The following is a 12,493-nucleotide window of genomic DNA, read 5'->3' as shown; positions in this document are numbered from 1 at the left end:
TCTACAACGTTCGTTGACCTCTCGCGTCAGTGAGATGTTTCATTTGCAATATATGCTGAACTTTCAGGATATCAGAAAAAAAACAGGATTATTCACTTAATTTTTCGCGTTTTCTGTAACATTTATTTTATCTTATCAGTAATCATCCGTACTGTCGCCTGTCTTTGTTTTTGCTAGCGTTCTGGTACCCTCTATTCAGTGTTTAATAATTAATTTTTGCCTTAAAAAAAAACTAAACAAGCACTTTTGCCTGCCTTTTGGTTTTGGATTTTGGTTGCCTGCAAGAGACACCTAGGTAGCGATAAGGCCGCCTTTTACCTGCCTATATGTATTTTTCTTTTGCTTTGTCATTCATTCATTCATTTACTATCAACTGACTCTTTTTTTTTTTTAATCTTGATTTTTGGGAGTTTTTTCCATTTGGAAAATGCCACTCCGTAAGGCCACATTATATACCTAACCACTTATTAACTTTTTCTTTCTCTACGTAGAGGGAATGTGGTGGTCGCGAGTGGTGGTGACGGCGGCGCGCGAGCTGCACAACGCAACGCTACAGTGCGCGGCGCGACAGAGGAGGCCCGACGCACCCCCCGCGCCGCACCCCGCACCCCCGCCCGACGCGCTCACTGCCAAACTAGAGATACACGTCACTTGTGAGTAAACCTACACCTAGTAGTGTTAGAGCCTCGATAGCTCAACGGTTGAGGTGCGGGCTGAATTCCGAAAGGTCGGCGGTTCAAACTCCACCCGTTGCACTATTGTCGTACCCACTCCTGGCACAAGCTTACGCTCAATTGGAGGGGAAAGGGGAGTATTACTCATGATACTCTTTGTAAAAAAAAACAAATGAACAAAAAAAAACATCCCTGTTCTGTTGATGTCGTGCTATTAGTTCATCAGTCACCGTTCGCTTCGCTCGCTTTAGGAAAGTATACTCACTATTAGTACAGAATCGTAACTATTACCAGAGTGGGCTATGGGGAGGAAACGCTCGGTTTGATCCTGCAGCTCAATTGCGGTAAAGTGACAGCTACAATGTCACGATCGCAATCACCTCTGATTGGTTGACGCTCGCTCACTATTGGCTACAATGCATTGTCGCAATAAGAATATCATAAATTCAGCCAATCACAACAATTGCGATTGTAATAATGGTTGACGCAGGTTTTCGGGAATCGACGATCTGTCAATATTAAGTTATGGGTGACGTGAAATCAAAGAAATCTAGTCATTTCATAGGTTACCTAGCGTCAAATGTAGTTAACGTTTGACGCCTGTCAGTGACGTCGAAGCGTCGACGTTTTGTTAGAAGTTCCCTCTATTCTCACTTGAGTGAGTGATTCCCCTCCAGTAATTACGATCCGTACACGATAAATCGTTTGTTTATACTCTGTGGTTTATACTAATCCTTGTTTTGCTAGATCCGCCATCTTTCGTGATCTCCCGCTGGCCAGGGTTCGGAGTGTCTCTGTCGGCGGGAGGGGCGGCCGCGTTGCGCTGCGACGTGGACGCCAACCCGCCTGCACGCGCTACCTGGATGCGCGACACTGACCGACCTTCCAGGTGAGTCATCATCATCCACCCATCGCCGGCTCTGTACTGAGCACGAGTCACTCTTGTTTAACAGGGCTCTCTCCGTCACTTACTCCATACAATCGTAGTTCCAATTTCATTTGAATATTAAGCAACCAAAGTCCATGTGCAGACATATTCTAGAAACTAATATCTGTGCCTGTCGTGTTTTAGATTTTTCTAAAAATATGTAGTTTTAAAATTACAGGAGCTCAAAGATTTGTATGTGAATTTTTAAGACCGCGTAACTTTGAAACCGAATATTTTAACAGAAATCTGGAAAACCGCAGGCCTAGATATTAGTTCGCGGAACGTTTCTACAAAATTCCATTGAGTATGATTGGTTAGTATTCCAATGAGAGACGAACTACGTTTGTATGGAGCGAGTGACGGAGAGAACCCTCTTAAAAATGACAAGGATGTGGCCAAGGATGCAAAAATTTTGACGTCCGCGGATGCGGGTGCGGATTGCAGGATTTTTAAAGACATTTCAATTTTAAGTACATAAATAAATGAAAATTCATTTAATTCTAATATATTTTATTTAATCAAATATTGAGAACGAAACTAAAACAATTTTTAGTCGTACTATATACCTATAGTACGACTAAAAATTGTTTTAGTTTTTAAAACAATTTTTAGTCGTACTATTGGAGCAGAAACGTGGACACTGACAGTTGGCCTCGTCCACAAACTAAAGGTCGCTCAGCGCGCTATGGAGCGAGCTATGTTGGGTATTACTCTCAGGGATAAAATCCGGAACGAGGAAATTCGCAGAAGAACAAAAGCGACCGACATAGCTCAAAGGATTAGCAAGCTCAAGTGGCAATGGGCAGGTCATGTCTGTCGCAGAACTGACGGCTGATGGGGCAGACGTGTTCTGGAGTGGAGACCGCGTACCGGTAAGCGCAGTGTGGGACGACCTCCTGCCCGCTGGACCGATGACCTGAAGAAGGTGGCGGGGAGCGGGTGGATGAGGAAGGCGGAGGACCGTGTTTGGTGGCGCGCTCTTGGAAAGGCCTATGTCCAGCAGTGGACGCATACAGGCTGATGGAATGGAATGGAATTTTTATCTACTGCCCATATGCTAGCCGGGCAGGTCTAGATTTAAACACAACAGACTTTAAACAATATAGAAAACTCTCCGGCATGTAAGTTTCCTTACGATGATTTTCTTCATTCATTATCATCATCATCGGAGCGTGTCTAGTATTTTTTAACCCCCGACCCAAAAAGAGGGGTGTTATAAGTTTGACGTGTGTATCTGTGTATCTGTCTGTGGCATTGTAGCTCCTAAACTAATGAACTCATTTTAATTTAGTTTTTTTTGTTTGAAAGGTAGCTTGATCGAGAGTGTTCTTAGCTATAATCCAAGAAAATCGGTTCAACCGTTTGAAAGTTATCAGCTCTTTTCTAGTTACTGTAACTTTCACTTGTCCGGGGTGTTATAAATTTTTAATTTACACTTGTTATTAAATTAAAACAAATTTTAGAAGTTTAATAAAATATTAAACAAAATTACTTGACAAATAAAAAAAATCTTCTATAAGTAATGAATTATTTAGCAACAAATTTATTCCTCAAACAAAATTATTAATGCTAGTAAAAGTTGAATCTCAGAATTATCACAATCTACCTCGGACGGAGTCTCAACTTAAAGTTACAACTTTTGCTATGTTTCATTTTATTTCTTGTGAAAATTCGTGATTAAGGAATTAAGTTTAATTAGCTGGGAAGATGTAGACGAGCCGAAATTGCGGCGAAAATTGCAACTTTGGGAATAATAACTTGAATACTTAGGAGCTTGAGGTAAATATAGTTCTACCAGGAAATCTTGAGGCTTCATTGTGATTAGTACTAGTATTTTTTAACTTTTTTGACCTCGAGATAAATATAGTTCTGCCAGGAAATTTCGATACTTCGCACTGTATCTTACTAATACTATAAACGCGAAATTTTGTATGTATGTATGTAAAACTACTGAACGAATTTGGCTGAAATTTGGAATGAAGATAGATTATAGCCTGGATTAACACAAAGGGTACTTTTTATCCAGGAAAATTATTGGGTTCCCACGGGATTTTTGAAAATCTGTATCATGGAAACGAAGTCGCGGGCATCAGCTAGTATTTGATATTTGTTTGACAACTATTTTTGATAAGTTAGCCCTAAATGCGATGTCACTTGATAGTAAGTGATGATAAAGTGGACGCGAACTAACTTAGAAGGCCATCATTATCGTCATCTCAACCCATTACCGGCCCACTACTGAACACAAGCATAAAGTGGCATGGGTCTTCTCTTAGAATGAGATTTAGGGCCATAATCGCTGGCTAAGTGTGGATTAGCAAACTTCACACAACTTTGAGAATATTATGGAGAACTCTTTGACATGCTGGTTTTCTCAAGATGTCTACCTATTACTGTTAAAATAAAAGATAATTACATTAATTATACACTAAATCCCTTTTAGTAATTAAGTACTAACATAGTTTTTAAGTTTTTTATTGTACTAACTACTTAGTGTTTAAGTACTAACATAGTTTTTAAGTTTGTATTGTTACTAACTACTTAGTGTTTAAGTACTAACATAATTTTTAAGTTTTTTGTTACTAACACTAAATGGATTTTTGTTGTCCGATTAATAAATAAATTATTATTATTAAAGAAATTTATATTTCATCCCATGAAATCCAATCCTATGCTTAATAAATAAGGTTGAAGGGAAGTCCTCCTAAAATCGGATCATCGATAATTCCATTTAGGATTTTCGGTTTATCGGATATAATCGGTAGGCGCAGAATTTATTTAAAGAATTAAATTACAGGAAGGGATAAAGATTTTATTTTGAACCTTTGTATTTTATACCTTGGATGAACACATAAAGGTGCGAACGCTCACAGATTCTCGCTATTCTTTGTTAGAACGGTGAAAAAACTAGGTGGTGAAGTTATTTTTATTTTCTTTACTAGCTCACGCCCGCAACTTCGTCCGCGTGGATTTAGGTTTTTCGAAATCCCGTGGGAACTCTTTGATTTCCCGGGGATAAAAAGCAGCCTTTGTGCTAATCCAGGATATTATCTATCTCTATTCTGAATTTCAGCCAAATCCGTTCAGTGGTTTTTGCGTGAAGGAGTAACAAACAAACATACACACACACACACACATACACACACACTTTCGCCTTTATAATATTAGTGTGATGAAGTGTGATAAGGTTTACTGCTTAGAATATTTACATCAATCACAATAATAACGAAATAATGAACTAATTATGGGGAGACACTCAAGAGGGGTCCCTCCGTCACTCGCTCCATACAAACGTAGTTCGTCTCTCATTGAAATACTGACCAATCATACTCAATGGAATGTTGTAGAAACGTTCCGGGAACTAATATCTATGCCTGTGGTTTTCCAGATTTCTGTTAAAATATTCGGTTTCAAAATTACGCGGTCTTAAAAATTCGCATACAAATCTTTGAGTCCCTGTAATTTTAAAACTACATATTTTTCGAAAAGTCTAAAACACCACAGGCACAGATATTAGTTTCTAGAATATGTCTGCAAAATTTCATGGACTTTGGTTGCTTAATATTCAAATGAAATTGGGACTACAATTGTATGGAGTAAGTGACGGAGAGAGCCCTGTTAAGCACACTCTCTGAAGAATTCGTCTATGAAGAAGATACTGACTGTAACCCTTTTTCCAGTTCCCCAACCCCTCTAGAGGCGGGTGCAGAAGACGGGGCAACCCTGGGCTCAGCCACTCTGCGCTGGGCGCGGCTGAGGGAGTCGCACGGTGGCTGGTACAGATGCAGAGCGCGCTGGATGGACATCGAGTACTCTTCCATTGGATACTACCTCAATGTGCTGTGTACGTACTTGTACCTCTTACCTCCCACTCCTCCCCCCCCACCCCCCCCCCCACTTACCCCCTCCCACTTGCTTCTCTCCTCCTTGCCATCTTCCGCCTTCCTTCACTTCCTTGTCCTGTCAGGAGAAGTAATCCTCACGGATATCAGAATGGAATAATGCTGGACTCTTACCATACCAGGTAAAGCCCCTTCTTTCTCCAAGCGATAATGTTCTCGCCTTTTTGCCTACTACTACTGATGCAGTCTTGGCTCATTTTCTTCTCTTTCATTCTTTTCTTTTTTTTGATTCATTTTATTTATTTTATTTTGATTTATTTGATCTGTAGGTTACTTTGGTACCGCAGCGTTTCTTGCTGGTTCTTCTCGGTAGGAACGGCATTCCGAACCAGTGGTAGATTTTTTTGACGATTCAAAAGCACTTGTAAAAGTTTAATTGAATAAAAACATTTTGAATTTGAATTTGAATTTCTCCTACAGATTTCCTCATTTATAATTCATCCTTTTCCTTTCTTTCATTGGAAGTCTATGGGTTACTTTGGTTCTCCTATAGATCACCTCATTTCTAATTTATCCTTTTCCTTTCTTTCATTAGAGGTATGTTGAGGTATGAGGGGTTACTTTAGTTCTCCTCATTTCGGACATGTCTCCATCACCCGCTGACTCTGACTCTGAGCCTGAGTCATTGTTATGTTTGATTTTTATATTTTATCAACAGCATCCGATGAAAATCCACAAACGGCAACGGAACCTGATGGAAAAGAGGAAGAGCCTGATCATCAGAAAGTAGAAGTGCCACTCGGGGGAAATGTGCAGCTTCACTGCCCTAAAGGTAGGTCAAAGTGATAGCTTCAAGGCTTAAATAGCTTATAGGGTTACTCTGGTTCTACGGATTTCCTTGTTTAAAATTAAATAAATAAAAGTTTATTCAGCTCAACAAAATCACAAAAAAAAAGAATAAAAATGAAAATACAATTCATAAAAATTATCAACTAAACTTTAAACTAGAAAATAATAAAACTAATATTGTGTCTGTGAGCTAAAAGCATTTCTGATTTGATCACATAGAGAAACTTGTAGAGAATTCTGACCTCTTATGACGCTCAAATCTGGAAGGGTTAAAGTATTTTGTGTTAATGCCTTGTTTGTGTTGATGGCTTGGAATCCTATACACACCACTTCCCATACACACACTTTCTATACACACTCCTATACAAACCATGGCGTTTATCGGGAGTTTGTGGTGGTTTTAACCATTGTGAGTGGTGTGCAGGTAGCGTGGGGTGCTGGTGGCGTCGCGTGGTGGGCAACGCCACGGACGCGTGGGCACCCGCTGGCTCGCACCACGCGCACGGCGTGCTTGGTAAGTGTTGTCTTTACCTAAATATATAAAAGGAAACGCTGACTGACTGACTGATTTACTAACGCACAGCTCAAACCACAAGTGTAAATTAAAAATTTATAACACCCCCGACAAGCGAAGGTTACAGTAACTAGAAAAGAGCCGATAACTTTCAAACGGCTGAACCGATTTTCTTGGATTATTGCTAAGAATACTCTTGATCAAGCCACCTTTCAAACAAATAAAACTAAATTAAAATCGGTTCATTCTTTTAAAAGCTACGATGCCACAGATAGATACACAGATATACACGTCAAACTTATAACACCCCTCTTTTTGGGTCGGGGGCTAAAAACCTAAATCCACGCGAATGAAGTCGCAGGCATCATCTAGTAATTTATAAAACAGGTATAAAAGAAGCCTTGTACGAGGAAGGGGGCGAGTATCGCTGCGTGGGCGCTCGAGCGCCTGACCTCAAGCGACTACGGGAGCTCAAACGAGTCACTCTGAGGGTCACAGGTAACACTTACTCTCCTTTTACCCGACTGCGGCAAAGCCAAAAGGAAGGGTTATGATTTTAGCAGTCTATGTATGTATGTGTGTGTGTGCGTATGTTCGTATCCAGATCCTGTGTGTGCCACCGTAGCGCCTAAACTACTGGGCCGATTTTGATGAATGAGGTGTCAATCGATTCGTCGTAGAGGTCCGGGTGACATAGGCTATATTTTATTCCAAAAAATTAACCTAACGGATGTTACATGAAAAAAGTGGAGGTCTTCAAATTTTTTTTTTGCTATTGTATCGAGTGGGGTGTCAAATGAGAGAGAAAAAGAGTTCTTAAATATAAATGTCCTACAACATTAAAATATACCAACCGACAGAAAATCAATTTTACTATAACATTTCAGCGTTTATTAAGACGATCGCAGTCGGGTTTTAGTTTTCAACTTTATCTTGTTCTTTCTTCCTTAATGAACTCTTGATTATTTTAGGGCAAAATTTTAATAAGATTGGGAACAGCTTAGGGGTAATATCAAATTTCAGATGAAAATTCACTCTGAGGCTCACAGGATGTACATTTTGTTGGTAGTGCGACCTAGTTGTGCTACCATTGGTATCTTAATGAGATACTGCCTTAAATGCCAGTATGCTATCAGTATGACGGAATCACGGAAAGTCCTTGAGTGGAGACCGCGTTTAAGCAAGCGTAGTGTGGGACGCCCTCCAGCACGATGGACCGACGATATAAAGCAGCTGGCGGGAAGTGGCTGGATGAGAAAGGCTGAGGACCGGGTGTGATGGCGCTCTTTAGGGAAGGCCTATGTCCAACAGTGGATGTCCACAGGCTGGTGATGATGATGATGAATGACGATTAACCTCCTAGGTGGTGCAACAGCAACGGCCGTAAGTGCAGATCCCACGCCCAATGGCTGGCGGCTCGAATGCGGCGCATGCGGCCGAAACCTGCGTGTTCTCTGGCTGCGCGGGGGACGCTCTACCCCCGCCATATTAACGCCAGACCTGGCACAACATTGCTGGAAGGCGATACTGCTGGTGCCAGAACCTGATGAGGTAAGTAGAACAATTTTTAGGGTTCCGTACTTCAAAAATAGAAACGGAACCCTTATAGGATCGATACTTATGTTTCTTCTTATTATATATTTAATGTACAGAAATTGTCCAGTTAAAGTCCAATTTATGTCACCCATCCAATCACTGGCTGCCTCACTGGTTTCTCTCCTGTCCAGTTTGGTGACGGGGGAGGGAGATGTTGAGGATGGGGAACGAGGAAAGAGAATTGCCCTCCCCATGAACCTTAGCCCTCAAGAGGACCTGTGGATGATGATCCTCGGGTTGGTTAGCGTGCTGTAGTTCCGACATGCCTCTTAGTATTTGGGGGTACGTAGTGTCCCAGTGGTGAGTCTATGCGGCCGACATTCGCTGACGGAGTAACGAGGCGTTGTCGGTCCCTTGTGCTCCGTCGTCAGCGGTGGGATGGAACTTCGTGAGGTTTTTAGTCGGTAGGAGTCCGACATAACCACTGTTCTCCCCCGTGGCCGGTGGTATCCATGACGGATTAAAAAAAATGGTTCTACGAGAGTTCCAAACGTGCCCAGACCTGAAAAGATCCCACAACTAACTCAGCTTACAGTTTTATGATCATACTAGAGGATGCCTGCGACTTCGTCCGCGTGGATTTAGGTTTTTAAAGATCCCGTGGGAACTGTTTGATTTTCCGGGCTAAAATGCCTACGTCAATTACAGGGACGCAACCTACCTCGGTACCAAACATACAAATCGGTTAAGCGGATGGGTTTTTAGGAATCCCGTGGGAACTCTTTGATTTTCCGGGATAAAAAGTAGCCTATGTCCGTCCCCGGGATATAAGCTACCCTGTACCAAATTTCGTCAAAATCGGTAAAACTGTTGGGTCATGAAAATGTAGCAGACAGACAGACACAATTTCGCATTAATTATGATATCAGTATGGATGTTATTTGCATTATAATAATGTTTCAAATTGTTATACATAGGTTTGGTGTGTAGCCGTATCCTCAAACGGAGGTGCTGTGGCGGTTTTTCCGCGTCGCAACGTACAAGCCTCTCCCTCACCCGCGAGGCACGCAGTACGAGCTCTACAGGCCGGTACGAACAAGCCACGCGTTGCACATGTGACGGTATTTATTGCTGTTGCAACATTATTGACTTTGGTTTAAAATTTAAATGTTTTCATACAATTTTGAACCTTGTTCATATTGGGGTAAGGTTGGTTTTCTGCTGCGAGTGGTTGTCCAAAATTTGATGGAGTTGAGTCGTTATTGGCTTTGGTTTAAATGTTTTTAAATTATTTCTAATCTTGTTTATATTATGTCGTTAACAGGGCTCTCTCCGTCACTCGTTTCATACAATCGTAGTTCCAATTTCATTTGAATATTAAGCAACCAAAGTCCATGAAATTTTGCAGACATATTCTAGAAACTAATATCTGTGTCTGTGGTGTTTTAGATTTTTCTAAAAATATGTAGTTTTAAAATTACAGGGGCTCAAAGATTTATATGAAAATTTTTAAGACCGCGTAACTTTGAAACCGAATATTTTAACAGAAATCTGGAAAACCACAGACATAGATATTCGTTTCTAGAATATGTCTGCAAAATTTCATGGACTTTGGTTGCTTAATATTCAAATGAAATTGGAACTACGATTGTATGAAACGAGTGGCAGAGAGAGCCCTCTTAAGGTTGGTTTCCACTGCGAGAGGTTGTTTATTTGATTTAAATTAAGTATTTACACTTTACCTCGTCTCAACAATAAAAGTATGGTCAAAAAATCTCCATTAAATATTGATTTTGAAATTGATTTTACTAATTTTTATTGGGTGAGGTTAGTCAGTATTTTTATTCGAATCTTTTACGTTTTGCTCAACTTGTGTAAAACTAGTTAACTAGCAATAAATACTATATTTTTTGTATGGAAAGGAAATTTTAACTCGCAGGGGATTTTTTATAGACGCTCAAATATCAACCTCTCCTAATACAAGCCCAGCAATCGACTCCTCTTGTAGAAAAATTGACATAAAAATGACTGAACAAAACATAACATTAAGGGCAGTGTTATGTTTTTATTTATTTTTGTAATTTACTAAAAATGATATGAAACTAATTATAAGTTATCTTTATATGTTTAGACTACACTTCAAAGTATTATACGAAAGTGTGTGTATATTTGTTAGATTATTAAATTGATTTTAAGATCGGTTCCTTTGATTACATATGAAGAGAAACCCTTTTTGAGTATTCATTGCTACATATAAAAAAATCACAAAATTTGATGAAATTAATGTGCAATATAACTCAAAACGACATAACACCAAATCGCATAACTCAAAATAACTGTGTAATCAGAAGAAATCGGTCATAAAACAGTTGTATTTCTATTAAACATACCAAAGATTTATTTTAAGCCTATTCTAACTATACTAAGTTAAGGCCCTTATGCTCTTAGTGAAACACCATGATATTATGATATTTACTAAGCTATTCGTCCTGTATAGAATTGTAATAGTAGTTCCGTACTATAATAATAGCCTTTTGTGTGGTTAAGTCCTCGAAGATACAATAAACAGTACCTGCTTCGTTGAATCCATTTATTATCATATACTTTGTTTAATAAAACATATTTATGAAGTTGCTCTGATATTTTGGACTTAATTATTGTATGGTTGTAATAGCCGATTCACACCAATTGCGTATACAGCACGTACACGTGACACGTGCGTAGTGACGCGCGTAAACCCCTATAACACCAGGTTACGCATACGTCCACGCTTTACGCAAGCGGTGTGCCATGTTTCATACAGTTCCATAAATTACAACGCAATGGTACGCGCTACGTCTACGCTTACGCAGCCTATGTGAACGAGCTATAAATACGGTTAAGACGATAAAAATAAAGTAGGTACTGTTTCGAGAACAAAACCTGCATGCACTATCTCTAGTAGATGAAATGTACGTGTTGTATTCAGTGACGGATTAAGACTACTTGATGCCCTAAGCAATACATGCCTGTGGGCCCCCCTAGAATCGGTCTTTAAACCTTTACCACCTAAAAACATTAGGTTTTTGTAAAATAAGATGATGAGATGTAACGTGCTTTAGAAGTGGAGTATAGGTGCAACAACAATAAAAACCAAAGCATAATTTATTTATTTATTAAAATGCGCCTGGCGGCTTTTCCGAGCATTGTATTCATGCAACACGCGTGAATTTTCAAATTAGTCCAAGAAACTTTTTTTGGTGTGGTTTTTGGTGAGAGTGAGACGTGATGCCCTAAGGACGGATTTTTTTTTGTGCTTCTTCTGGTGCCCCCTCAGACGTGATGCCCTAGGCAATTGCTTAATTTGATTAAGGGTTAATCCGTCACTGGTTGTATTCTAGTATTTCTAGGTACTGTAGCGATCCTATGAATATAATTTGTTACGTATTAGCGTCCTAACTCTGAACTCTCGCCATCTTGGATTCTTGGCACGTTCGTTGCAATGACATTCAGTTGGCGCTGCGTTTCGGGAAAATTAAATAAAGCTTCGGGCGTTATCCGTTTGTCAAAACAATTTTGAGTTTTAAATCTAAAGAGACACATTGCTTTTGTGCCATTATAATTCTAAGGTATTATCTGTTCATTTTATGTTGAGAAGCTGACGAACAAAACGGTAGACGAAAAAATGAAGTAAAATTTTACACGAGGAGCAAAAAACTGAGTGAAATTTGTTGAAACTTCTATCGTTTTGGTCGAAATAACGAATTTTAGAATCAGTTTTACTTTTAACACAGTTTTATGCCGATTTGCATGGAAATGAGTTCAAATTTCGAAAATAAGTAAATAAAGTTTCGAGATAAATTTCGAATGTTTTTTGAAAACTTGTTTGCGATTGGTTGGTAGCTCAAAATGGTTAACGCCCACTGAGATTTTTGTCTCTATCTAATGTATGGGATTACGTAACAGAGAGAGCGCTATACTAACTTCTTTCCGCGAATAGAGTCCTAAGTAATATATTTTTCCTCGGTGTTCGGGTAAATTCAAAGAAATCTTTAATCTGTTGAAAACATCTGTGAAATTAATGAAAAAGTTTTGATTTCAATGCGCTCGACTTAGTTTTTTAAGTAGGTTCTTTATTTGACTAGAATTTAGCATATTATAACAATGTAAG

The 12,493-nt window shown here is 39.5% G+C and overlaps 1 protein-coding gene across 1 annotated transcript in view; it reads left to right on the top strand.

Annotated features, from left to right (window-relative positions):
* LOC123877973 overlaps window positions 1-9,623 on the top strand; it is an 87,989-nt gene extending 78,366 nt beyond the window's left edge. The window contains exons 8-15 of the mRNA XM_045924922.1: window positions 492-653; window positions 1,422-1,563; window positions 5,283-5,446; window positions 6,163-6,276; window positions 6,718-6,807; window positions 7,195-7,305; window positions 8,171-8,358; window positions 9,321-9,623. Coding sequence (XP_045780878.1) covers window positions 492-653; window positions 1,422-1,563; window positions 5,283-5,446; window positions 6,163-6,276; window positions 6,718-6,807; window positions 7,195-7,305; window positions 8,171-8,358; window positions 9,321-9,503 — 1,154 coding nt within the window. The 3' untranslated portion in view covers window positions 9,504-9,623. The remainder of the gene's footprint in view (window positions 1-491; window positions 654-1,421; window positions 1,564-5,282; window positions 5,447-6,162; window positions 6,277-6,717; window positions 6,808-7,194; window positions 7,306-8,170; window positions 8,359-9,320) is intronic.
* The last annotated feature ends 2,870 nt before the right edge of the window (window positions 9,624-12,493 follow it).

This window comes from Maniola jurtina, chromosome 25 (assembly GCF_905333055.1).
Source record: "Maniola jurtina chromosome 25, ilManJurt1.1, whole genome shotgun sequence".
In the NCBI taxonomy this organism is placed as follows: Eukaryota; Metazoa; Arthropoda; class Insecta; order Lepidoptera; family Nymphalidae; genus Maniola; species Maniola jurtina.
The sequence above is the reverse complement of the archived record's forward strand: the minus strand, read 5'-3'. Positions and strand labels throughout refer to the sequence as shown.